The sequence below is a fragment of the Sminthopsis crassicaudata genome, chromosome 1 (genome assembly GCF_048593235.1).
Source record: "Sminthopsis crassicaudata isolate SCR6 chromosome 1, ASM4859323v1, whole genome shotgun sequence".
Lineage (NCBI taxonomy): Eukaryota > Metazoa > Chordata > Mammalia > Dasyuromorphia > Dasyuridae > Sminthopsis > Sminthopsis crassicaudata.
Genome location: NC_133617.1, coordinates 662,867,310 through 662,895,179, shown reverse-complemented (window position 1 = coordinate 662,895,179; position 27,870 = coordinate 662,867,310). Strand labels below are relative to the sequence as shown.

Here is a 27,870-nt window from a genome sequence, read left to right as displayed (position 1 = left end):
AAATAAGAAAATTTGCCATGTATGTAAAGAACTTTCCTGAGGAGAAAATAGGCAATGGAAATAAGGAGTTAGAGGGGGTTCCTGCATATGAAATTGGAAGGGCTTTTTTGAAAGTCATGAAATATTCTTTCTAATTAAAACATTGGGGGATTTAAGAGTTGTAGGGTAAGTGTGGCTAAAGTATGGGACTGAAGAAAGTAGCCTACAGGAAACTCAAATTCTCATCCAAAGGGCCTTGTCTATTAGACATGAAGGTGGCCCAGCACTGGCAGTAATGCCTGGCCTCATGTTTGCTCTTATCACCCATGGAAAGAGTTTCAATATCTTTTGCCATACCTGGGGAAAATTTAAGAAAAGTCAATTATAATTTTTGGTGCTGTTTCTAATATTCTTGTCCTGCCATGGAAAGTGAAGTCTGTAAAAGTTCAGGTAATCACCTTTGGGTGATATTTCTGCTCTTCTGCTAGAAGGTCTGAGTTAATATTTCAGAATCATCAGTTAGTCTTGCAGCTGTTTTGCTGGTCCTAAGATTCTACCTGAGAAGCAAGTTTATTTGATTTTTATTACCATTGTTGATATGTGGCAATCTTAGGGAAAAAAGGGTCATTCCCAGGTATAGATGCATAGTCACTGTAGTACTACCTAATATCCCCTGACATGGATCACCTCCCAAGTTTTTCTGAATAAGTCATTTTGCTTACATCTTTTTAGAACCTCATGCAATTCCACACTGTGGGTACCAAGACAAAGCTCTCCACTCTTACCCTTCTCTGGCCCTGTCCCATGACCTTTGTTGCCAAGGGGCGACGCAAAGCAGAGGCGGAAAATAAAGCGGCAGCATTAGCTTGCAAGAAGTTGAAGGTGAGCCCAGACCAATGAGATTGGGACTCGGAGGCTATGATGGCACTGAGAGGCCTCTGGCCTAGGGGTGGCTCTAACTGTTGATCTGTCCTGGTCACCAGGCTCAGTCCCCTTGTTGCCTTTATCAGTTACTTATACTTATTTTCCTAGCTCCTCTCTATCCCTTACATCTCAGGGAAGAGTGTTTTAATTTGAAATCTTCAAGACTTTAAATATTGTTTCTCTTTTGCTTTCCCCCTTTCTTCATTGAATAAAACTTGCTTGTGCTATTCAGGAGCTATGAGAAGAACACAGAAGTAGAAGGGAACCATTTTTGCCTTCATGGGGCATGTGGTTGTTTAGTTGTCCAGAGAAGATTTAAACCCTTGGGCCACTACACAGCTTGAGATTATAATGGCCAAATTCTAAGTGATTTTGTTCAGGCTGGTTCACTGAGCTTCACTGATCAGAACATTGTCATTAAGCTATAGAGGATTGGAGCTGAATGGGAAAGAAAGAGGAACAGGATTTGGAAGGAGATGGGGGGGGCTGCTTAGGGACCTTTGGGATTATTAGAGCTTAGCAGTAAGAGATAGATAGGTGAAAAAAAAAAGCCACTGTGTGGAGGGCCCCAAAAGGTCCAAGTAAAGTAGGCACAGGAGCAGCCTTCCTTTAAAGGGCCTATTTCAAAATAGTTCTGAGATCTGCTCCAAGATGTTTCTCTCACAAATATCCAAGACTTTCCCGTCATTAATTTCAAGCTAGAAGGGACCAAAGAAGCCTTGTTGTCCATCCCCTCCTCCTACCCCATATACCTATTTTACTGATGAAAAAATCAAGGTCCAGAGATTTTCCCTTATCCAATTAAAGAAGACAGGGCTTTGTGCTCTCTTCCAGAGACCCAAGCTGGCCTGAGGGGCAGTGTGGTACAATGGAAAGAGCCCCTGGGTCAGGAGTTAGACCTGCTGCCTCTAGGGCAAGGGCCCAAAGGAGAGTGTCTGAGATGCCCACAGAGGGCCCCTGTAGCGTGGGTGGGAAAGGGGAGGGCCTGCCTGCAGCCTCCTTCCTTTGCCTTGTAACAGCCTCTTTCTTTGGGATCCTGATGTGCCCAGGCCATCCTTAAGGGGTCTGATCTCTGTCCCTTGTGCAGAGCCTGGGCCTGGTGGACAGGAACAATGAACCCCTGACTCATGCCATGTACAACCTGGCCTCTTTGCGAGAGCTCGGTGAGACCCAGCGCCGGCCCTGCACCATCCAGGTGCCAGAGCCTATCCTGAGAAAGATGGAGAACTACCTGAACCATGTAAGTGGGGCAGCATGTGGGGAGAGGGGGGAGGAGGTATGGGACCTCAGGAGCCAGAGCTTCTGCACCAGTCTGCAGGTTCGGCTTGGGAATGATTCCATCCCTAGGTCAGCTGCATGGCTCCCCAGCGCTATCCAACGCATCCGGGGTTTTTGGTTCCATCTTGTCCGTTCCCTCGCCAGTCTTCAAAAGCTGGTGGTGCCCCATCTTTGGGGTATCATCTCCCTCCAGTTGCCCTTTGCCCACAGCCCCTTTTGAATTCCAGCTGCCTGGGATTGAATTGGTCATCCTTAAGGTTCCTGTAGGGGTAGGATGGGGCTGGGTGAGTCCTGGTTAGCTCTGCATAACTGGGGGTTCCAGGGACAGCAGTCACTCGGGGCCTTTCCCCTCTTGAGACTGTAGAGGTGGAGTAAGTGAACGCCCCTCACTGTGTTGCTGGCCCTCTCCAGTACCCTGTGGAAAATCCTTGGATCTCCCCGGAGCCTAGGCTGCAGAATGAGGATCCCTTGCACTTGAGCAAGGACACAGGGCCCCTGAGTGACCCTATCACAGGGAAGCCTTACATTCCTCTGTCGGAGGGGGAGGAGCTACGGCTGAGCCAGGGGCTCTTGGAGCTGTGGCGGCGGCGGGGGCCTTCCTGGCAGGAGACTCACCAGCTCCCCGTAGATCCGCACCGGGATACCATCTTGTCGGCCATTGAACAGCACCCTGTGGTGGTGATCTCAGGGGACACGGGCTGTGGCAAGACGACACGGATACCACAGCTGCTGCTGGAACGTTATGTGACAGAGGGCCGAGGGGCCCGGTGCAATGTGATCATCACCCAGCCCCGCCGCATCTCTGCTGTGTCTGTGGCCCAGCGAGTCAGTCACGAACTGGGACCCTCTCTGCGGCGGAATGTGGGATTCCAGGTGCGGCTGGAGAGTAAGCCGCCAGCCCGCGGCGGGGCCCTGCTCTTCTGCACTGTGGGCATTCTCCTCCGGAAGTTGCAGAGCAACCCCAGTCTTGAGGGCGTGAGCCATGTCATTGTAGATGAAGTACATGAACGAGATGTCAATACAGACTTCCTGCTCATCCTGCTGAAGGGGCTGCAGAGGTTGAATCCAGCTCTGCGACTTGTGTTAATGAGTGCCACGGGTGACAATGAGCGCTTTGCTCGATACTTTGGTGGCTGCCCTGTCATCAAGGTGCCTGGCTTCATGTACCCAGTAAAGGAGCACTACCTAGAGGATATCTTGGCCAAGTTGGGCAAGCACCAGCACCGGCATCGGCATCATGAGGTAAGGAGAACAGGCGGCACTGGCCGGGCCTCCTCTTCCACCCTGGTTGCATCTCTTCCCCCTCCCCTCCCCTGGGCTACCTTACAGAGCTGGCTGTCCCTCTGCCTGGAATGATTGTGCTTGTTCTCTTCCTGCCATTCCCCCGTCTTTCCCCATTCTTGTGGTACCTGTGAACCCTTGATGTGACCCTGGGGTTGCCCCCTCAACTGATCGTCCCAGTTGGATTAGGCTGGAGAGCCATATGACCTTGGAGGGTCCTGGGGTACTGTTCACTTCAGATGCCTGAACCGGGGCCACTGTCTCCAACTATTCTTGTTCCCCTTTACCCCTGGCCATAGTCTGAGGATGAGTGCGCTCTGGATTTGGACCTCATGACTGATCTGGTTTTACATATTGATGCCCGGGGAGACCCAGGTAAGTAGTTTCTCGGCCTAGGATTCCTAGAGCAGGTTTTCTTCAGGCTGCTGGGGCAGGGGTCTTGGGCATTCATAGAAAAGCACTTTGTATGAATAGAGTGGGAAGATTGGGGGTAGAATGACTGCTGAGGCTCTTCCCATTTAGCTTAATCTTTCCCTAAACCCCCAGATTTCCTATGATCAGGACCAGAACAAATAGACGCTGTGGGAAACTCCCTCTCCCCTGCCCCTCCATCCCCTTCAGGGCTGCCTCTAAGTGATCAGGTTGCTGGGGCTGGTTTTCAGGTGGGATTCTGTGTTTCCTGCCTGGTTGGCAGGAGATCAAAGGAGTACAACAGCGTCTGCAGGAGGCCTTGGGCTCCTATGAAAGCAAGTACCTGATCTTGCCAGGTGAGCTGGGTTTGGGAGCAAGGGGAGAGGAAGGAGGGTGTGCACGTCCTGGTTTAGGCCTTTTGGTTGTGGGGGAGGCCTGGGAAGCAGCTCCATCTGGAGGCAACAGTGGGTACTGGCTTGACTAGGTTCCCATTTGGCAAAGAGCCAGTCACAAGTCCAGAACTTAGTGGAGGAGGGAAGAGAACAAAAGCTAACTGTGAACTTGGAAAGAGGCTGCTCTGTAGGCTTGCTGTCCCGTGGGAGAGTCTTATGTCCTGGGGAATGCTCTACTCCCTAATATACCAGTGGAAGTATCATTGGTGGGGTTTGACTGTGCGTGCGCGCTTGCGTGCTATTTCCCCCTACCCCCCACGCCCCAAACAGTGCACTCCAACATCCCCATGATGGACCAGAAGGCAATTTTCCAGCAGCCCCCAACAGGGGTGCGCAAGATTGTCTTGGCCACCAACATTGCTGAAACTTCCATCACGGTCAACGACATAGTACATGTGGTGGACAGTGGCCTGCACAAGGAGGAGCGCTATGACCTTAAGACCAAGGTATTTCCTCCTGATAACCCACAGATCTTTTGTCATTTCCCAGCTCTGTCAATTGCCTGTAGCTTTAGCTGTAAGGCGTTGGGAACAACCCCAGGAGTGTGCATTGGAAAGGGGACTGGAAGTCAGACCAGAAGACCTAGCTAGAAGCCTGACTCCAACATTATTAAACTTCTTCTATAGATAACAGATGAAATCTCATGTTTCTCTAATGCTTCAAAATGCCTTCCTCATATGTGTTACCATTTTTGTCCCAATTTACAAGTTTTAAGGCTCTAGGAATGTTAGATAACTTGTGTGATTACATCATCTATATGAATGAGAATCAAAATATTTAACCCAGGTTTTCCAATCCAAATCCAAGTCCATTACTCTTTACATTATACCACTAGTCCTCTTTAAGTCTCTGTTGGCCTATCTGCCAAGTGGAGATATTCTGCCTAATTTATTGAGGATTATATGAGATAATGGATGATTAAGCTCTTTGAAAAGCATAAAACTATGAACAAATAGGACCTTTCCCCTGGAACTGTCCATATTAATTAGGGATGCATGACAGCTTAGGGGAGCTGACCCAGTAATTGATTCTCTACCTTTCCTCAGCTCTGGGAATCAAAGGTCAAATAAAAGGACTTTGACTTAGCCTAGACTAGAAAATATATTTTATTTGTTTCTCCATCTTCTGTCATATTGAATCCTGAAGATAAATTGGATATTATGCTGCCAGGAGATAAAATTCCATAGTTCTGATCACGAATTTTGTGTTAAGGAAGTAATTTTTCCTTTATTCCAAGAATTCAGCTTATTTTCTAGTGGGAAGTTTGAAGTGCTTCCTGGAAAGGAGGAGCTGTATTTTACTAACCTCACATCTCTTGCCATTTTCTCCTGACAGGTGTCCTGCCTAGAAACAGTGTGGGTGTCAAGGGCAAATGTGATCCAACGCCGAGGAAGGGCTGGGCGGTGCCAGTCAGGCTTTGCATACCACCTGTTTCCACGAAGCAGGCTGGAGAAAATGGCACCTTTTCAAGTTCCTGAAATACTGCGTACCCCCCTGGAAAATCTGGTGTTGCAAGCGAAGATCCATATGCCTGAGAAGACGGTAGGGCTCTGAAGGGTAAGGGTGTGAAGGGAGCCAAGGAGGGCTTCTGATGGGTGTACCTCCCTGGGGATGGTGGGGCAGCAGGCCTGAGAGACTCATTATGCCCCTGGCCTCCTCCCGCAGGCTGTTGAATTCCTTTCCAAGGCTGTGGATAGCCCCGACATCAAAGCTGTAGACGAGGCTGTGATCCTGCTGCAGGAGATTGGTGAGTGGTGGTTTGGCTCCTGGACAGGGTGGTTCCTTGGGATGCTGGGGGGGAAGGGAGGGGAGAGACACTCTTCAATTTGCTTGTGGGAAATGGAACTAGGGATCCTTGGTTGGCTGGCATTATCGAGGAAGGGGCCCCTAATCTTTGAGCAGATGAAAAGATCTGGGACCTATTCTGGGAGTTACAATGACAGAAGAAATATTGCAGGTGTGCTGGACCAGAGGGAATTCCTGACTACGTTGGGTCAGCGTCTTGCTCATATCTCCACGGACCCTCGGCTCGCCAAGGCCATAGTCCTGGCAGCCATCTTCCGCTGCCTACATCCTCTGCTAGTTGTTGTCTCCTGCCTCACCCGAGACCCCTTCAGCAGTAGCTTACAGAACCGTGCTGAGGTGGACAAGGTCAGACCCTTTACCTCTTGAGATCTACGTCTTTGCAAACCCCATTATGGCAGGTCTTTAAGGCTTTTTTTTTTTTTTTTTTTTTTTTTTTTAAATAAAATATTTCACACTTTTCTTCAATTCCTTGAGCTGGTTCTGCCAGACCCTGTATAGTGGATTATCACAAGGCCTGGCAGATAGTAGACACTTAATAAAGGTTTGCTTGATTGGTTGATTGATTTCTCTTTTTGTTCCCTTTTTGTTCTCAGGTGAAGGCATTATTGAGCCATGATAGTGGGAGTGACCACCTTGCATTTGTCCGGGCTGTGGCCGGCTGGGAGGAGGTGCTGCGTTGGCAGGACCGTAGTTCTCGAGAGAACTATCTGGAGGAGAACCTGCTTTATGCCCCCAGCCTGCGTTTTATCCATGGTCAGCACTCACCTAACTCTCACTGCCTTGTGATTTTCTCCCCTCCTGCCCCCACTCCCGCCGGCCCCTTCCTCTGCTCCTTGGGTTCTTTCTCCATGAGTTGTTCATAGCCCATATTGGATAGATAGAGAGACCTTCTGTCCCATCTGTACAGGCCCAGGTTGTGTAGAGCTTCCCGAGTGGCAATTGGGACCTCTCTTTACCCTGCATCCAATTTTCTTTTCTCAGGCCTCATCAAGCAGTTCTCAGAGAATATTTATGAGGCCTTCCTGGTGGGGAAGCCATCAGACTGCACTCTGCCCTCAGCCCAGTGCAACCAGTACAGTGAGGAAGAAGAGCTGGTGAAAGGGGTGCTCATGGCTGGGCTTTACCCCAACCTCATTCAGGTATAGGACCTGGGGATGGGATGGTGGTCCCCGACTCATCTCAGTAGGGGTGAAGGAAAAGTGGGGGGAAAGGCCTGGCCTGACTTAATACAGCAACTCTTGGATTCCAAACGGGTAAGAGCACTTTTTCAGACCCCTTTCCGACTGGGCTCTCGGCTTCCCAGTTCACACACATTTGTTGGTTTTTTTCAATCCATCTTCTTTGTGCCCCACAGGTGAGGCAGGGTAAGGTGACCCGGCAGGGGAAGTTCAAGCCCAATAGTGTCACCTACCGGACCAAAGCCGGCAATATCCTGCTGCACAAATCAACCATTAACAGGTGTGCAGAACAGGGAAGGAAGGCCTCCCCACTGGGTTGGGGAGAAGGAAAAGGGTCCCAGGGAAAGTGATTGATGCGTCTGACCCCATTTTCTCTCCCCACAGGGAGGCCACTCGGCTGCGGAGCCGTTGGCTCACGTATTTCATGGCTGTTAAGTCTAATGGCAGTGTCTTTGTGCGAGATTCCTCCCAGGTCCACCCCCTGGCTGTGCTGCTGCTGACCGATGGAGACGTCCATATCAGAGGTGGGTACCTGGTCCCCTTGGGCGTGGTTCTCCTTTGAGGGGGAGGAGCTCGGCTCAGGTCTGCTCCTCCAAGTTCTTCTCTGGCCCCCGGCTGGGTCAGTGGCTCCCATCCTCATCCTTAGTTCCCATGAAGTGCTAGCTGTGGAGACTTCTGACCCTTCCCTTCCTTCCCCTAACCCCAGATGATGGGCGCCGTGCCACCATCTCCCTGAGTGACAGTGATCTCCTACGGCTAGAGGGGGACTCCCACACTGTTCGGCTGCTACGGGAGCTTCGCCGGGCCCTGGGCCGAATGGTAGAACGGAGCCTCCGGTGTGAGTTGCCCGCCCTGCCGCCAGATGTGCAGCAGGAGCACAGCCAGTTGCTGGCCTTGCTTGTGGAGCTGCTGCGTGGGCCTTGTGGTAGCTTTGATGTTCGTAAAACAGCTGATGACTGAGCCCCCTCCCCATTCCCCGTCCCTGGGGCTATGTACAGAGCGCAAATGTTTATTTAAATAAAGTTCTATTTATCCCTTGTGAAGGCATTGTAATACTACTTTTATTTTTGGCACTTGCTTTTGTTCCAAAAGTTGATGGCTCCTTAGAAAATGACTGGGCTCTTTAGAATATAAATTTTTCTCACTGCAAAACGCATCTGTCTTTTTCCTGTTGTTTTAAAAGCAATATTCCTTTCTAAACAATTATTAGTGAGATGGAGATAGTTCTTTTTGGGCTAGGTAAAATCAGCAACTGCCTCACATGACCTCTCTTTGCCCTGAGGTAGGTGCTAGTAAGTAAGGTCTGGCCTACAAATTTTTTCAAGGCTTGAAAGAGATCAGGTGCTCAGAAGACTCAAATTCTGCCATGTACTAGCTAGCTATGTCACCATGGGTAAATCAGTTTTTAAAATTAGACTCTATATACACATGTAAAGAGGTTCAGATAAAATCATAGACCTAGAAAGGTTGCAAAGGACCTCAGAAATAGTCAAGTATTATGAAAATGTATTTTCCAAATTTAAATGGAGGAATATTTGAATTATCTAGTTCAACAATTATTCCTGATTCAATTGCATCTTCCTCGGATACAGTTATTACTTGGGTTTTTCCCCCAAACAAACCCTTACTCCCAATAAGAATGTAGGGTTTTGTAAAGGGCCAAATGATTCTAAGCTAAAAATGTCTTTTAGCTGTGTGAAGGCCTATGTGATCTAAGCCAAATGTGTTTCAGCAATTTTTTAAATGAGGGAAAATATTGAAGGAATAGGATTTTAGATTAAGCACTTGAAATGGGGAAATAGTCCAAATTTCTTAGAAAACTAGAAATGTATATCTGAGTTAGGATTTGAAGGGCTTTAAACAGCAGGCTTAACAATTTTATCCTTCAAACTAAGAGTTGGGAAACTGCACCCCCTAAATCTATTTAGATCCTTTTTTTGTACAGTACAAGAGCCATCAAAATGTAAAATATTCTTAGCTCATCATGTGGACAAAAATGGTTCATGGGTTGTAGTTTGCCAACCTCTACTACTGGACAATAAAAAGCAACTGACTTTTTGGTCCAGGAAGTAGTAATACCTTTGGACCTCAAATCTCAGAGGCAAGAAACATTACATTTTTAGACACATGGGTCCATACCCCATTCTTATTTATATAAGGAAGTATATTTTACTGCTCTTCAGTGATACCTATGTGATGGGTTTTTGTTCTGTAAGAAGTCCTGGCTTGGTATTGCGAAGCACGTGCTCTGTTATGTTACTACATTGAGAAGACCTCATCCAACCCTTTTATTTTAGATATGGAAACAAGAGGTTGTCAGTAGTAAACTGCAGCATAATAAACAGAGGAGTGTTTTTTCTTCACTTTGTCATATTCATATCTTTTGCCATTTCTTCTTAGATCATCACGATTCTCTTAGCTTTTTAGATCCAGAATTGCTCATCTAGGCATGAACGAAAGGAAGAGGAAAAAAGGGGGTGGGGTTTCTCTTGGCTCCTGATTGAGGGCTCAAAAAAACCCAGAATTGAGATGGGATAATTAAAGGTGGCACTGCAAATGAGACCAAACGTTCCCAGGTTCCATTCTCTTAAAAGCCCTTCCTAGCAATGGAGTGTACAAATTTGAGTCCCTCTAACAAAAGTTGATCCCCGCATTTATCACTGACCCCACCAAGAGTCTTGTCCTAGAGGCTCTACCCTGTGAGCAGTCCCATTATATTTCATGGAGAAAAAGCTCCCCCAGTTTCTCTTTGGGATTAGAGGAGAAAGAGTAGATAATTAGAATATAGCTGGCTAAATCCCAACAGCCATAAATACTTAAAAGTTTTTTGTTTTTTTTTTCCTCTCTCCCTCTCATCCTAATAGATTAAGAAGGTAGGGGTCCATGGAAGTGAAATAAGTTGTTTTTCAAATGACTTGTCCTATGAGGACGATTCTGTAATAACTTCTGGGGAGAAACCAAGTTCTTTAGGAGCAGAAATAAGACAGCCATGTCCCTGGATTAGAACACTGAAGAAGCTTTATTTATGTAGTTATTTCAACTCTTTACAATAGTCAAAATCACAAGGTCACTCAAAGAGTGCCATATAACAACTACGAATGAGGGACAGCAACAACAACCACAAGCCAATAAGAATGAGAAAAGAAAAAAACCGGAGCTCAAGACTTTTCCAAAGCACATCCCCTCAACCCCCCATTCAGTGGACTAAGTTCACATAGCAGGCTGCCAGTGTCACAAGCTGACACAAGTGTCACAAGCTGGGAGAGGATGAGGAAGGGTGCGGCAGTTCATCTGAAGAAAGCTACCTGGACGGGACCTCTCTGAGGCTCACTGTCCCTCAGCCCTTAGTCCCTGTCCTGGAGCAGGGAGGAGGGGAGGTTAAAGGGGAAACCCTCCTTCCAGGTTTCTGCTTCCATGACAAGGCCATCCTTGCTTTTGAAGTTGGCCTGAAGTGGATTGGGGAACAAAGGCTCCCCTCCCACAACTTTTTCCCCTGTCAACTCCCCAGTCCTATAATCCCTGATGTCCACACAGAGGAAAAGAAAGGAGATGATTTTCTAAGTGTGACATTATTCCAGGCTAGGGCAAGATGGGTGGGTCATGAAGGATTACCAAATTAAATTAGACAACAGCATCCAATAATAGGCCTGGTCTTCTCTATGAGGCAGAACTTGCCTAGGACCTGTCTCTCAACCAGCACCTGAGAAGCAGATAAAGATTCATGGGGAAAATGGAAACCATCACCACACCCTCAAGGATTCAAAGACTTCATCTAGTTGAGGAGGCTTACTGGTTCTGGGCAGTACAGGACTGACTGATTAAGGAATAGGCTTCCTACTTCCCACTATAGTCCCAACAAGAGTCAGACCCAGGTCTTCCTGTTGGAGGAGGAGGTAACTAAGGAAAAGTTCCCCCTTGCCTCCTCAGCTTCTGGAGGACCTGAAGGTCCTCAGGCCAGATGCCTCGGGGAAACCTGACTCAGGATGCTTGGGGTTAAAAGAATGGTCCCAAGCAAGCGAAATACTCTCCTTCCACACCACAAGTCCAGATTGCCAGAAGCTGCCTGCCACTAGATAGCAAAGGAGAGTACCAGAGAAATCTGCATTTTAAACTTACCATGTGCCCATATGCTCCTCTTACTCCACTGGCTAACAAGAACCCCATTTCCTTTTGAAAACAACCCTTTTCCTCTACTCAAACTAGAAGTGATAACAGACCCACAACTTTCTCTCCAAAAGCCCCCATCTCACTCTCACGCTCTGGTTTTAACATCCTACACATTTTGCAGTTCTCTCCTTAAAAGGAAGCGTCAAGCTGGCATGGAGACCTACTCTCTAGATCACCCTAAGGCAAGCTACAACTCTGAAACTCAGTTTCCCCATTGATAAAATGAGTTGGACTGAGCTACCCTCTAAGGTTCTTTCTATCATGAGTCATGAGCCTACATTAGATCTGCATTACCTAGGCAAAAATTACCTTGAGGTGCCATTTGAAGATTTAGATTGAGATCTATGTACAGTAACTCATGATCATCACAAACAAAAGCCCTTAGCTATCGTGGAGCTCAGGAACAAAATCACAGCTTTCTCCTGAGAATTACTTGGCTGGAAACCTCTAGAAACTTGCTCCCCAGTCCAGGACTGACTGGGCCAGCCCCTCCACCACCACTAAAATCTGCAGTCACTCCCTTTCTGTCTTGTTCAATCTCCTATCCCATGGAAGTCTGTAAAAGGAAAAAGATGACTGGACAGAAGTCCAAAATGTCAAAAAGAATATGGTGGACAAAAGTAGTGTGGTAGAGAGAAAAGTGTCTTCCCCCAAAATACACAGCTGAAGGATCCCATTTAAACTCCAACCTCATTAAAACGTGGGCAGATACCTTTTTTTATACAAAGTTTCATTCTGCCACTGGGCCAAAAGTCAGAGAAAAAGGTCAGGACTGAGGATTGATTGGTGGCCAGTCCTTTGTCACAGGCAAAGCTATCCTGATGGATCTAGTTATTCAGGAGGAGAAATCACTTAAGAGACTCCCAGACGTTTTCAATGCAAACTACATTATGTTTTAATGTCTTTTTATTAGAAACCATGCAAACTTTAATATAAAAAATACAAGTGCAATAAGAATCTTCATGTGTCATACAGATCCCAGGATTTCACGTCATTCTCATTAACTTTCCCCAAAAGGAGCACCTGGCCCTTGAGGGGGATCCTCTGGACCCCGTCCATTCCTCATCCCTATCCTCTCCTTAATCAGGCTCTCTTCCATTTCCCATTTTCTTTTTTTTTTGTTTCTTTGTCAAACCTGATTCGCCCCCTGCCCCCCTTAAAATCCACTTGCATGTTTGGGACACTTCATCTGCCCCACTGAGCCTCTGTCCCTCAAACCCCAATTTCCTTCTCTGCAATAGCTCCTGGATGAGAGGGTTCCCCGTTCTTCAGAGCCTCAGTCCTGTGGCATGATACAGTACATAAACCCCATGACTAATCTTTGTTCAAAAAGACCACCCCTCACACACATACACACACACACACACACACACACAAACTCTATGAGCATCACACATCAAACCGGATCCTTCTCACAATAGAAAAAAAAAATCCCGACTATTTATCGTAGGCCCCGCCTCCTGTCCCATTTCCTCTATTCCTCTTGGCCGTTGCCCTGGGGGGCGGGCCTCCCCTGCGGACCTCCCGGCGAGATGGGCCAACCAGGCTTGTGTTCCAATTCTCTCTGACTAGGCCTTTGGCCACCAGGTAGCGGCCCCCAGCTAATCCATGACGGCCACCGAGTGAAATGTTTCCCAAGGCCATCTTCCCTTCAACACATTCTTGGTACTTTCTCTTCAGACATGGCTTCAACCCATAAAAAAAATCCCATCCGTTCTTTAGATTATTAGGAAATAAAGAAGTTACACCTGCATGGATATGTATGTCAATATGGAGATTACCATCTCTACCTCTCCTAGGACTGTGGGGGTTGGGGAATAAGGAGAAAAAATATTAATAAAGGAAACTTACATGGGGCTGGTAAGCACAATGAAACTGTCAACACTTCATCACAAAAAAAAAAAAAAAAAAAAAAAGCTATAATTACTGGGTAAGAACAGCCTAGTGTGTGTGCATTATATATTTTTTCATTAAATAGGAACACCAGAAACTTAAGCAGCAAGAACAAAATTTATGTTGGTTTTTTAGTTTTTCTCTTTTTTTCTTTAAAAAAAAAAAAAAAAAAGAAAAGGAAAAAACCGAGAAATTGGCTGCCAGCTTTTTCCATTGGAGCTCAACTCGAGCCACCCTTTGTGAGCCCGGCTCCCGGGGATGGCGCAGCCAAGTGTGTGTGTATAATGTCAGCTTTAGTGGGTGGGGAAGAAAGCCAGGTCGGAGACATGCACTGGGCTTGGGCGGGCGGGAAGGCGGGAAGAACTTCAGCTTTCTTCCGGCCTCTAGCCCCGCCCTCCTTCCAAGCCCTGATATGGAAGGTCCACCATTCCCGCTTGGGAGATGACAGCGGGGAAGTCTGGGCTCTCAAGAACTGCAGCGCGGGGGGAAGGGGGAGAAGGAAAGAGACGCGCCGAACCCGGGCCTTCCGGAGCGGCCCGAGGAGGCCCGAGCCGGCCCGGCCCCAGGGAGCTCCCGGGGAGGCCGGCAGGCCCGAGCCTCTGGGGCAGCTCTCTGGCGGCCCGTTATTGCTGCTGCTGCTGCTGCTGCTGCTGCTGCCACGGGGTGGCCGAGGCGAGGGAGCTGAAGCTGTGGCTGGTGAAGGGGGAGGGTTTGGAGACAATGTCAGCTCCGTGGTCAGTGCGGGCCTTGGCGTTTTCACGGAACGTCAGCTTGTAGGTTTCAATCTGTAGCGACACAGGGGAAGGGGCGGGGACACAGGAGGGAAGGGGCGGAAGAAAGAAGCAGAAGGGGCGGGGCGGGGCGGGACCAGTGGAAGGGGGACGGAAGACGAGACCAGAATTTCATCGTTAGATGCCTGGAAAATAAAAGTTAAGGGGCTCATTAAAACGTGGGCAGATACCTTTTTTTATACAAAGTTTCAATTTGAAGAAGTGAGCGGGCCACATCTCTCGGAGGAGCCCGCCTGGCCGGGCGGGGCTGGGGGGAGCCCGCAGGAGGCGTGGCCGACTTACTTGTCTCCTGGATCTGGGAGTCGAAGATCTGAGTTTCCCTTGGGTCACCACCCAGTGAGGGGGTTGGGTGGCCCACGCCATTCGCCTGCGTGGTGGAGCCTGCGTGGGCCTCAGGCGGCTCCCCGCTCGGAGGGGCCGCATCGCCGCTCCCCTCAGTCTACAATGAAACAGTGGGGTGGGGATGAGACAATGGATGATCAATAGGAGGATGAGGTGGGATGGTGCGGCGGCGGGACCGGGCCTCGATCGCAGCCGCCCTGCTTCAGGACAGGCCGGGGGGAAGGCGCCGTGCTATCCCCGCCGTGCAAGGCGAGGCCCCGCTCCAGTCACGGCTCGGCCTGCTATGTTAAAGACTGGGGGCCGTTCTGCTGGGACGGAGCTAACTAATCTAAAGCTCTAATGGGATGGAACCAGTTTTTTGGGGGTCAAAATGTCCTCACGGATTTCTCACGTGGAGCACAGAAAAGTATGGGGGGAAGGGTGGCGTCCCTTGTAAAACTCCCCCAAATGCACATAAAGAAATCCCAGCGGGCCACACGCGGGGTCTCCACACAACGTTATCCCTCATCCATCCAAGCAGTCTCCCTGAGCGACTCCCCGGCCGCATTCTGCCGTCAGACCCTTCGTGCTATCATGACTCCCCACTGAGTGAAGCCCCGAGATTTAACTGCCGGGGAGATGAGGTTATTTCTAACGATGTCACTCACTTTCTGAGGGGCACAGGATACACCGGACTCCATTCCCCAGGCTCTGGATGACTCCTAGGGCTAAGTCTGCTTCTACCGGCCGATGCTCCGCCCTTCTCTGCTACCCCCCCCCACCCCCCTCCCGCCGTATCCTGGGCATCGGATAAATGCTGACTGACTGACTGAGGCCTGCTCTCTGTTCCTTCTCCTCTCCGTCCTGGCCGTTACTTCACGTTACACTCTAAAAGGCCTCTAGAGGCCGGCCCTTCTCCAGCCTCGCTCTGGGATGGTCCCCAGATGCTCCCAAGCCCTTTTCATGCAATGGAATACATGGCGGAGGATGTCTTGGCACACAAGAGCAAACCCAAAGTGCTTTGGAAGGAGGGAGTCCCGGCCTAGGAAGGGTGGTTGTTCTCGTGAAGCAGCTGGGGCTAAAGGCCAAGCCTGAACTCCAGATTCATGAGCGACTCTTCAATTTAAAAAGTGTTGTCACAGAAGGACAAAACCAAATGCAAAGGGAGGAAGGGGCAGGGAGGAGAGGACTGGTGGTGGAGTCAAGCAACAGCCTGGGAGCTTTTCTAGTCTCTGTAAAGCAGAGTTGGACCTAAGAAATAAGTTGTCAATACCCAGGCCTTGGATGCCCGAGCTGCCCTCGGGCCTGTGCAAGGTGATGCATCTTCCACTTGGCCCCAGGAAAAAAAGGGGAGAACTGAGGAAGGCAGATGCTGGTTTGTTACCAAAAAAGTTCCCAGGCAGAGCGAACCAAGAGGAAATGAACTCTCCTTCCCCGTGAAGGGAGGACCAGCATGTGGTAAGGGGGATCCCTGTTCAAGTACAGGTGAGTTTAACCACGTTTTAGTTCCAAAATTCTGGGATTCAGGACGGCAACAAAGCCAACAAGCAAGCAGGGGCAGCAAGCAGGGTTTTAGAAAAGTACCCGCATCCTCTACGTACTTCAACGGAGGCAGCGTTTTGCTTTTTAAGAGTTATATCAGACAAATATGGAAACATGTTTAAAATGATTACACATATATAACCTATCTCTGATTGCTTGCTGTCTTGGAGAGGGAAGAGGTAATGGAAGGAGGGAGAAAAGTCTAGAACCCAAAGTCTTACAAAAATCAAAGCAGAAAGCTATCTTTCACATAATTGGAAAAATAAAATACTTTTGAGGGGGGAAAAAGAATTCTGTCAGAGACGGTAAACTCTGGCACAAGGTCCTGGTATTGCTTCCCTTTGGGAATGAGAGCTAATAAGAAGAGTCAGAGAGGATAATTCCAAGACAACATTCTGGAGGAAAAAGCGTGGATTGTGGTTGCCATCCTAAGGTGAAACACAATCTAAACAGGAAAGTCACATTTCCCCAGGGGTTGGGAGAAGAGGTACTGCACTGATGAATTAGACTACGCAGTTCTCCCACAGCCCCTCATCCCTCTTCCTTTATCTCTGGGTTTGGCAACAAAGGTGGTGATGATAATGGAGTGAGTGAAGACACTGCTTGTGGAAAGATTGAGGGGCAGCGGCTGACCTCTGGCACCTTGACAAGCAGACTGGCGCTATCCCCCCAGTCTCCTCCCACCCCCCCTGGACCCTCCTCCCTTCCTGGGGCTAAATGCCCCAACCCAGTGCCAGCCCCTTCATGGATCTACCTTGACTGTGCCACCTGCAGGCAAGTGCCCCACATTATCCAAGGATCCCACCTTCGCCTGGGCCTTCTCCTTGAAGTTCAGCTTCTGGTTTTCAATCTTGATGTCACCTCCTCCTGGAACCACAGAGAAAGCCATGGTGAAAAGAATAAAAATTGAGGCCAGCAAGAGACCTGGTTCTGAATGCAGCTTGTAGCACTTCTTAAGCTCATGATCACAGGCAAGTCCCTTTGTCTTCTCTGAGTCTCAATTTTGTTTAAATTATCTGTAAAATGAGGAAAACACACTACGTCCTTAATAAGACTACTGTGAGGAAAGGCCTCTATAAATCTTTAAGGGCCATGCAAATAAGAACTATCATGATTTCTTCAATAAAGTCTAGTGTTGTTTCATCCCAGTGTAAGGGGTAACTTTGGATTCTAGAGGCTATACCAATGGACATCAAACACTGGCAAGTTCTCTCAAGTTGAGAAGAAACTAAAATCTGGACTAGTGACCCTAGGTCTGTTGTTTAAACCTAAGCCAAGCTGGGCGCAGAACTTAGTAGAAGTAGAATTGAATGGGTAGAGACAAAGGGACCTCAAATATCAGAGGTACCAGAAGCAAGTGAATTCTACCTATCACATTCCTAAATTCCTATATTTAGGTCAGAAGCCCTAATTATACTTCCAACTCTGCTACTCTTCCGAGAACTCTTTCTAGGTACAAATCTCTCTGTGTAATATAATCTCCACTGACAAAAAAAGTTAAGAACGAAATATTTGAGAACACTCAAAAGGAACTTTCTCATGTCAAAGAGTTAACTTAGAAAGCAAAAGTTCATGACTAGGATATAAACAAAGCTGGAAGCCGAAGATGTGGTTAAGATGGTGATGACTGTAAATAAGATTTCCATTTCTAAACCATGGCTTAAAATACAGAAATGAGGAGCTTTCCATCAGAGGTGTAATACATTTCAAAAAGGCTGGTAGTATATATTTACCTGGGATCTGGAAAATCTAAATAAAAAAGATTTTAAACTGACGAGGAAGAGGAATGGAGAGAGCTGTATATGTAAAGCTATCAAGTATGTATACTGGATACTGTATTCTTTCTCTATAGGAAGAACAGCAATAGGGGTATCCCAGGAGGATTAAAAAGAACTAGCACTAAAACCCATGGCTTCAGTTGGTGATACACAAATATTCAAAGTATATTAGCAATGAAATAAATTGGACATTCTAATACAAGAAATTATTTTTAACATAAAAAGAACCTGAGATTTAGTGACAAGGAATCCATGATTATGATATGGTTCCAGATGTATACCCCTTATTCAAAAGGAAGAGAAAATGTAAAAGAAGAAGGAGGATACTTGATCATAAAATTTTATATATATATATATATATATATATATATATATATATCTCCTCACTTGAGAAAATAAAGGAACCTGAGGGAGCAATTATGGTAAAGATCAATTATGGATGGAGATCAAAGATAGAAGAAAAAGCAAAACCATCACATGAACAAACTGCAGAGCACTTAAAAAGAAAGAATTAAATGAGGTCAGGAATCTGGCATAGTAAAATGACATAGTAATGGTGGGGAATTTCAACTTTTTTCAAATCTGCTAATACATCTTGACCTGCCTTATTGACCTCCATTTATCAAAAGGGTACTGCTTTACAAATACAAGAAGGAACCCCAGCTAGTTGACTGAAGAAATAGAATTTATAGTGTACTGCAACATCAATAAGTTGACAGTGAGATAGAGCAATCAAAAAGATCACATGATCTTAGAGATACACTGGAAGGCACAGCATCCAAGACTGAGAAATGATATTCTATCTGCACTCTGCTCTAGTCAGACAACATACAAGAAAGCAAGTGTTCAATAAACAGAATTTCCTAATCTTAGGGCAACAAGGATGTGAAGGTGGCCAAGTTCATCCCTTATGAAGACAGAAAGGAAGACTTGCCAATCAAGATTTAGAGCTAGAGATAACCTGGGGGATGATGAAAAAGAGGGCTAGGAAACACAGTTATATGCCCAAGGTATCACAGAATGTAATCTTCATAAGTAGGATTTGACCCTATGTGGTGGATAATTTTAATAAGGAAACTACCCAAGCTACATGATTTATGGATAAAACAGACATAATAGGTCAATGGACTGCCCAGTGAGTCCAAAGGCTGTGAATAAAAATTGAGACAGATTTCAAACATTCAAACAAGACCAATTAATTAAAAGAAACCGATAGTACAAACCAAGAGACAAAACTAGGTAATCTGATTTCTAATTGGAAGATTTGGGACTTCCCAAATTAGGAGAGGGAGAATCCAGGTATAATTCCCTGAAATCACTTAAAAAAAAAAAAAAAAAAAAAAAAAAAAAAAAAAAAAGGTGTTTTGCTGTCCTCAAATGACTATATTCAATTAAAGGAATATGAAAACAACTGACCTAAACACTACATGGTCAACTTTCAGATAAGACATATGGATTGCTAGAAATTTATAACTGTGAAAAACTTGTGTATCAATCTCATTGGATTCTTGATCAGCATTAACTTAAGTCCTTAGTTAAGGGTCTCTGATCAACAAGTAAAGATTTTTTTTGTAAAAATGCAATAATGTTTTCCCACAATTAACATAATTGAATAAAGTTTTTTCACATGAAAGAAACTGGACTAGACCCTTAATTAAACAGAAAGGAAACTGAGCTAAAACTAGAAATAAATCACAAGAAGAATCAGGATGGTTTGCTCAATTCCTCCATCTAGGGCTGCTGACTTCAGAATCAATGAGTTTTGCTATGTCCTGAAAAGGAAGGCGAAGGGAAGCCAAGTCATAACACAGGAGGAGCTCTTGGGCCCAAGGAGTCCAGGAACCTCTTTCTTGAAGGCTTGCTTAGGGCCAACATTGGCTATAGGACTGCAAGCCTTAATACTTAGGAAGTTGGGCCTTATAAAACAGCATTGAGGAAGCAGAGACCAAGCTCCAAGCCAGCTCAGTCACTTTATCAACAATTTCCTTTTCCTCTTCCCCAATTATCACCAGCTCCTAGTCATCTCATCTAGGATCTTCACATCAGACCCCCTGGGAACATTAAAAAAAAAAAAAGGAGGTGACAAATCCTGCAGATGTTCTCCTCCTGATGCAAAGGGCCATGACCCCGTGTATTTGGCAATATCTTGATTTCCCACCTTAGGGAGAAGGATAACTCACCAGGTTTGTGTTTGATATTTGCCTTGGAGCCACACTTTGAGGCCACCTTGGAAATGTCAACTTTCTTATTTTGTATCTGCACCTGAAGAAAACAGGAGAGAAGACAGTACCTTAGGACAAAATAAGGAGAGGACATTTATCCAGAGTTTGATTTGTACCACTCTGAGCCTGTCTTCATCTTCTTACCCTCACTAAAACCTGGACTGCATAGGTTCAGTCATTATGATTGGTCAAAAGCATTTTTTAAATAGCCAAAAGTATTTCTAAAGCACAAAAGAAATCTAGGCAAAGATATTTATATTAGCTACCTGAAATTTGCTTCTCTACCCTGACAGTCCCAAAAATATGATAAATACAGTCTAAAATGACAGACCTAGCTAGGTTCTCAAGGATCTCCACAAAGTACCACCTGCCCCTCTGTTTCTATTTCTATAATTCAAGGTCAATTGACTCTGAGAGCCATAAGAAAACAGCAGCAGAACATGGAATAGAATGGAAACCTAGAGGATAGGGACTGCTTCAATTGTACATCTATAGCCCCAGAGTCTAGCATACTGTAAGGATCCTTTAAATGGGTGACCACAGTGCAACAGGAGATTGAGTGGCCCAGAAGTAATCTCTGTGGATATAGGACTGCCCTGGGGGGTGAGATCCTGGCCATATTGAGATAGCTTTTTAATGGCTCTCTCGCTGGTTGGCTATGGCTATATCACAGGCCCTTTATAAGCCCACTACAGGCAGCAAGTTGCTCTCTTTAACCTGGCTCTCTAGACTGGGGTAGCTGAGCCAAGCTGATGGATAGCCAGAGAGGTAAGGAGTTTGGTAGTGAACATGTGGATCTTTAGACCAGGTGTGCACTAGGGAGCTAACAAGTCAGGGCATTATGTGAGTAGGTATAATAAAGGATTTTAAGATTACATGTGGCTGTTCTTGAGTGCACTACCGGTTATTAAACTATAGATTCAAGAGATCATGGCCAGAGACCTTTGAAGGCCTCAGAGCAGGCGAGCCGGGTAGAGTTGACACTGCAAAGGTCAGTGGTTAAATGTGTTCTGCTGGGCCTAGGACAGACTGGTAATAGTAACTGCTTGGAGAGCATGTTACAGCACACAGTAGGTGCTTAATAAATGCTTTACTGAAGACACCCTGATTAGGAAGTTAAATTTGTTCTCAAGTCACCCATAATCTAATCAAATGAATTAAAGTTAAAGGACTAATAATATGAAATGAATTCTAACTATCCAATGGATCCTTTTCTTGCTCTCATCAAAAGCACCCCACAAAGATCATATAGCTCTGTGTCTGTGCTGGTGACATGCAGCTGGCCAGATTAACTAATAAAGGAAAATCTCAATTTCTTTTGTGAGTTTTCATGAAATGACAATTATGTTTGCTTCTAAGTCTGCATTTCTTCAAAAGATCTGTTTCACAACCTAAGTCCCAGGCTCCCATATTTGTCAACCAAATTCACTGCCACGTCTCTTTGTTGATGCTGTTCTTGTCCCATGCAATGCCCTATCTCATTCCTTGCAAGTAATCTACATTCTGTCCATAACTGACTACCAGCCTCTAGAGAGCTACAAAGTATACTTAAGGCTGGTGATGAGACAGGGGACATACTGAGCACTGCAAAGTATAGGAGAGGGAAGATTAGGAGATGAAGAATGGGCCTATGAAAGTGGGATTCTGTTAGAAACAGCTAAGAAATGGGAAGAGGCGGGCATGAAAGAGAAAAGACAATGAAATGAATTATAGTAATCACATAATATAATCCTAAAAGTTTAATGCATGTATGTTATAAGTGGGGCTGACAGGACGGGGAAAAATTGTGAGGTACAAGTGTATAAGCAAAATTCTTTTTGGAATGAGAAAGAGGGATTTTCAGGGAAAGAACAGTTTGAGATAATGACTATTCATAACATTAGATAGAGAAATACTAAAGAGAATCTACAACCTAGTATGGGAAATGGCAACTTCCCAGGAAGAGCCCTGTTTATTTTATGAGAGTCTTACTATCCTTAAGTTCCCAGTAGGAAAGCTGGAAGTCCCAAATAATGTGCACATGTTCCCCAAAGGGTAAAAAGTCCAATAGTATATTTAAAACAGCACTTTTTGTGATAGCAAAATAGTAGAAATAAAGTTAGAGATCCAACATGGGAGAAGGGTAGCTAAATGAACTATATAAAATTATAACAATATTAAGAAAGTATGAATATGAAGAATGCAAAGAAGATGGGGTTACTTTTAACTAAATTTCAGAGAAACGAAAGCAAAATCAAGAGAATCAGATTACCAACAAGATTAATAGAGTAAATGAAAGCATTAAATTAAAGCTGAACTCAGTTTAATTTCAAAGATCACTTCTGGATCTCAGAACTAATGAACTAATAGAATTCCTTGTTAGAAGAGAGGTGGAAAACCATAGGATTATAGAAAGTGCATCCATGGTCAGAGACGTTCACTGTGTTGGCCATTTTTACTTGTTTTTTTGTTCAATATGCTAGTCAATTAACTACTATTTACTAATACAGTATATAATATTATATGGTATTATATATAATATAATCTTACCATAATATGTAGTATAATAGTATAATGATAATTTATATAGTATATTATAATAATACCCCCTATATGCTAGATACTGTGCTGAGCTTTGGAGATACAAATAAAGGCAAATAAAACAAAACAGTCATTGCTCTCAAGGAGCTCATAGTCTAATGGAGGAAACACCACACAAGCAACCTTGTACCCATGACAAGAATACAATGTATACTGGGTGTAGCCTCTGACAGAAGGAACCAAGAGTAAGAGGTAAAGGCTTTCTGCAGAAGTGAGGCTTCAGAATCTATAGAGGAAGTAGAAGTCAAAAGGGAGAATATTCCACGTGGGGTAGTAAGAAAGCTAAGGAAAATGCTTGGAGCCAGTGTCATTAGACTGCAGAATATGTGGAAGGGAGCAAGGTGTTAAGAAGTCCAGAAAGGGAGCAAGTTATGAAAAACTTGAAAAGTCAAATAAAGGATTTGATATTTGATTCTACATGTAACAGGGAAACACTGGAGTTTGTTGAACTGGGCTGGAAAGAAGGGGACAGGAGTGTCAGAAGAGAGAAGATACGGTCAGACTTTATTCAGAAACAAATATGATACAAAGAACCAACATCAGTAAGACAAAAAAGGGCACGGAGAGAGGTAAGAGAGAACTGCAATCTCATTTTCCACAGAACTGTGGATAAGGTCCTTTCTAATGTTTATATATTTGCATATATGCAAATACACATATATGCAAAAATTCACATGCAAATGGACATATGTAAGCATATCCTTGAATATCAAATATAACTTATCTTTGATTAGAATCAAGCCCAGGTATAAACTGGCTCAAATGGAAAAGAATCAGTTGAAGATTCTCTAGACCCTTCAATAGGGCTCAGGGGAAGGAAAGGAGCCCTTGATCCTGATATCAGTTTTGTCTGCATAATACCACTGTCACAACCAGTCCTTGCTGTGGATCCTTCAAAATGCATGAAATAAAGTGGCTTATGAGGGAAACACAATAGTCAGTGAAAATTAAGATGTCATCCAAATTCATGAATCCAATGAAATTGATGTTTACTAACTTGTGGAAAGAGCCCCTGCTTTAGAGAATCACAACTTCAGCCAACATCTGACATCAGATAGCCGATACATGATCTACAGAGAGGGACTCAACATTGCTGGCATTCCTGGCATTGCTGGCAGGATAGGAGAGCTAGAGGGCCAGCATTTCAGTTACCAGGGGTCTCTAGTAATATAATGTAAGCATGACTAGAAATGAGGAGCGTGTGGGCAGTTTCAATGACAGCCAAGCCATCCAACCAATGCATTTCAGATCATCAACATCCTTCCATTTAAAATGTGGTACCTATAAATGAAGGAAGTATTTAAAAATGTGGGCTGGTCAGGGTAGAATTTTGCTCACTCTATTCATCCTGCCACATATTGTATTAACTTTTTGGACAGCCAATGGATACTTGGGAATTTTTACCAATTTGGAATTTTAATTATTATTAAGATTTGGAATCCACCAAACTACCTAGATCTTTTTTCACAAAACCTCCTATGGAATATTTGGTACATATAATAACCATTTTTTCCCCAAAAAAATTTAGCATTGGAATTTACATTTACCTATATATTTCAAACACCGTTAATTTTGTTGGGGAGAATATTCTGTCACAAAGACAAAGAGCACAGCCTCTTTTTGAAAGTTGTTATAGCCTAAAGTTTCATCATACTGCAAACAATCAGCCCAGTGACAGGCTTCTCCTACTTACCTAAAGCTGGTCTCCAGGTGACAGATTTTTTTTTTTTTTTTTGTAGGAGGATTTTTAGATTTATCATGACTACCCTTCATTTTATTACATTTTGCCCACTCTTTGGTTAAGTAAAATCTTTTTGCATATTAATGCCGCTATATTTCCAAATTTCACATCCCTGTAAGCTTTATGTGATCTACAAATTTGATAAACATTTCACCCAAGGTGATGGTGCAAATATTAAACATGACACAGGATTAGGAAGAGATTGGACTAGATATAGATAAACTCATAGCTCCCTCCTGGATATTAACAATCCAATAATCACATCTGTATAAGACATACAGCAAAATTCTGGATGTACTTGATTTTCTCCAAACCACATTATTTTTCCAGCTTTTTTACAAGTACCCTGTCAAACTCTTCAAAGGATTTACTAAAATATTAGTATAATGCTATTTCTACAATATTCTCTCAGTGAAGAGCCTAATAAACTTATTTAACATTAAAGAAGGGCATCTAAATGGCATAAAGAAAAAAGCAGCAGCCCCTGAGTTAAAATCTGATGTCAAACAGATTTTTGTAACCCCAAGTAAGAAAAAAGGAAGAAGGAATAAATGAATAAGCAAATGAATAAATGAAATCCCTGTTAACTGGTACAACTGGTAAAAACCAGGACATGCAATATGTATGTACTGAGACCTAAAATATACTCAAATATACATAATTGGATATATTGGCATTTTAAGTAAAGTATTCAGTCACACGCACATATACATCTAGTGTGTAAAATAAAGGGTTTCAACTAGAACTGTTCTTTTTTGTGTGTCAATCTAGTGAAATGTATTGATTTCTCAATGTTTTTAAAGAAACAAATCAACTATGTAGGATTATAAAGAAATAACAAGGGTTAGTGAAAATAAAGGTGTTTAAAAAAATGCAACATTATAAACATTATAAAGATACACTTTTTATAACCCTAAAACCTACTTCATGGATCATCAAGAGCTCCATAGACTGACTCCAGGTTAAAAATCCTTTATAACAAGGAGATCTCCAAAGTCTCTTTCATTTCTAAATCTTATGATCCTCTGATATTTTAAATAACCAGCATTACTTTTATTGTTGCTCAGTTGTTCTTATCTGTGTCCAACTCTTCATAATCCCAATTGGGATTGTTTAGGCAACTGGTTTGCCATTGCCTTCTCCAGCTCATATTACAGATTAGGAAACTGAGGCAAGCAGGCTCAATTTATTACCCAGCATCATTCAGCCAGTTAAGTGGCTGAGGCCAGATTTGAAGCTGGAATAAAGTCTTTCTGATTCCAGGCCTACCTGCCCCCAAGTATTGTCACTGGTCCCCTTTTACATATAGTCTCCTCATAATTACTGTGCATCTACACTGCAACCCTTGCTCCTCTAAAACACATAGCTTGGTAGAGGTATGGAGGCAATTTTCTTCTTACATTTCATTTTCAAATGTAATCTCTCAGAGTTATACAATATTCTTGGCCTCCAATGGATGAAATCCAGCCCATCATTCTCATCTTATTTTTTCTTGTAATAATCCAAATTTTATACACTACAATGTCTAACACTTTGCTGTAAGTAGCCTATTTTCAATCACTAACATGGATAATACACAGTATTATCTCTAAGGGTTTTGGGGGTAATCCTTATCATTGACCCCAAGACACCAGCTCTAAATGACAAAAAAAAAAAAATTTCATAAAAATTATATCAAGCAAAACAAACGACCCTTTTGCCTGTGTCCAAAACTGAAAGTGGCCCTCAGCACTGTGAGTCTGCCATCTCTCTGTTATGTACTGGTGGCTGAGTTTAAATACTGGATCTTTAAAAATTTCTTCCTAAAGGATCACTTGTCCAAACAGGAATCATCAGGAGTGGATAGATAGTAGGCTCCAGGATTTAAAGGTCATTCCTCTTTACACAAAATGGATGCACTATGGAGAAAACCTAACTTAACTGTGATACAACATTGTCCTCAGCAAGGAAACAAAACTCACTCAGATCCAAACCAAACATTCTACCTGGTTACTGAGCAGACCGAGGGTCTGGGGAAGTCTGGGTCTTGGGTGGGAAGTCCCATGATGGAAACATCAACTCAGAGAGGAGCTGCCATATATCAAGATGACAGCACTGGGAACCACTCTCAGAAGAATGACCAAATTTCTTTCCCCCATCAGGGATCCAGCAAATAAAAAGAACTATAGGCTCATTCACCTTCCTAACTTGCTGTCTTTTCTACCTGGCAGAGTTAAACGACTGAGATCATTTTAGGGGTACAGACGAAGAAAGAGAGGATGCTCTGGGTGGGACAATGCTCCACTGCCTATGGCCATCCCAATGTATATCTTATTTTAAGTTCTATTTTAATAGTTGCACCTGGAATATGCATAGTAAGCTAGGTATACAGAAATACTGAAAATATTTCTGTCATGATAACCTTGATGGATAGATACATCAATATCAACTGCTATTTACAAACTAATCATTTTCTTTCAGGATTCTTCAGGGTAGCCAGAAGCCTAATCTTTTTGTATCTAATAGAATCATACCAAATCATAAATATTCTGCAAATAGCAATACTAAACATTATCAGGCTTATGCTCTTGGCAAAGGATATAGAGATATGCTTTCCCAAGAAGTAAGTGATTAATATCTCCCTGTTATCGATGACCCAAGCTGGTCCCTTCAAACATTTTCCTTCCCTCACCCACGTATTCAGAAAACACTATACAGACTGCTATTCTCAGATGTTATTCATAAGAAAAATTAGTAGAAAGACAAACTCTCCAGAACCCATACTTACATTCCCACCTCCAGGGACATGCTTAATATTGTCCTTGGACCCACACTTGGACTGAACATGGCTGTAGTTCACTTTTTTGGAGACTATCTGGACCTGGAGTGTTAAAGAATGGAAAAACAACACAAGGGGAGACGACTGGTTAGAACTGGCCCACAGCAGACAGGGAGTCCACAGATCACAATTGTGACTGACGAGCAAAGAGAGTTGGGTTAAAGCTTGACCCCATCCTCAGAGGAAGAAGGAAAGGTGAGTTTGAAGAGGGTGGGAAAGAGGGAAGGGAAAGGAGAAAGGAAACAGTGAACATACAAGAGTACAAAGAAGCAAACGCTGGCTCTAGGGATAAGCTTAATGCCCCTCAAATTTTCTCTAGTCACCTGAGGTAGGGTCCACTGGGCCTTGGGCCCCACCAAAGTGTCCATTCCTTCCCCCAGATTCATGGAATCGTAAGATTTCTTTGTAAGTACATTTAGCTTGTGTTAAAAAAAAAAAAAAAAAAAAATCACTTAGTGGTGTCCAGGGCACTTTCAGAGCCACCCTGCTCTTCTTTCCTATTCCCCAGATGCCCTATGCACCAACACTTGGCCATTATATGGGTGTGCTTAATTTGCAAAAAATAATTGGCTCCATAGAAAAGGCTCCCAAAGGGGTGTTTCACCATGCAAGAGCAGAGTACTTTGCTCAGACACTGAACTCCCGATCCTGGCTGATCTGAGAAGCAACGACTGCACAGAAATTCATTGGATGCCAGTTAATTGGACA

At 44.3% G+C, this 27,870-nt stretch overlaps 2 protein-coding genes across 15 annotated transcripts in view; one reads left to right on the top strand and one right to left on the bottom strand.

The window, feature by feature from the left end:
• Positions 1-8,352, top strand: part of DHX30 (DExH-box helicase 30) — a 29,726-nt gene extending 21,374 nt beyond the window's left edge. For all 14 annotated transcript variants that reach the window (XM_074283073.1, XM_074283079.1, XM_074283072.1 and 11 more), the window contains 14 exons: positions 712-861; positions 1,991-2,143; positions 2,593-3,423; positions 3,762-3,837; positions 4,125-4,229; positions 4,596-4,771; positions 5,661-5,867; positions 5,991-6,072; positions 6,283-6,476; positions 6,725-6,884; positions 7,113-7,270; positions 7,486-7,589; positions 7,694-7,833; positions 8,016-8,352. In XM_074283073.1, coding sequence (XP_074139174.1) covers positions 712-861; positions 1,991-2,143; positions 2,593-3,423; positions 3,762-3,837; positions 4,125-4,229; positions 4,596-4,771; positions 5,661-5,867; positions 5,991-6,072; positions 6,283-6,476; positions 6,725-6,884; positions 7,113-7,270; positions 7,486-7,589; positions 7,694-7,833; positions 8,016-8,269 — 2,790 coding nt within the window. In that variant the 3' untranslated portion in view covers positions 8,270-8,352. The remainder of the gene's footprint in view (positions 1-711; positions 862-1,990; positions 2,144-2,592; positions 3,424-3,761; positions 3,838-4,124; positions 4,230-4,595; positions 4,772-5,660; positions 5,868-5,990; positions 6,073-6,282; positions 6,477-6,724; positions 6,885-7,112; positions 7,271-7,485; positions 7,590-7,693; positions 7,834-8,015) is intronic.
• A 1,957-nt stretch (positions 8,353-10,309) lies between these two features.
• Positions 10,310-27,870, bottom strand: part of MAP4 (microtubule associated protein 4) — a 210,785-nt gene continuing 193,224 nt past the window's right edge. The window contains exons 20-24 of the mRNA XM_074282568.1: positions 27,112-27,204; positions 19,982-20,063; positions 16,778-16,890; positions 14,443-14,599; positions 10,310-14,154 (exon numbers count right to left, since the gene is read on the bottom strand). Coding sequence (XP_074138669.1) covers positions 14,150-14,154; positions 14,443-14,599; positions 16,778-16,890; positions 19,982-20,063; positions 27,112-27,204 — 450 coding nt within the window. The 3' untranslated portion in view covers positions 10,310-14,149. The remainder of the gene's footprint in view (positions 14,155-14,442; positions 14,600-16,777; positions 16,891-19,981; positions 20,064-27,111; positions 27,205-27,870) is intronic.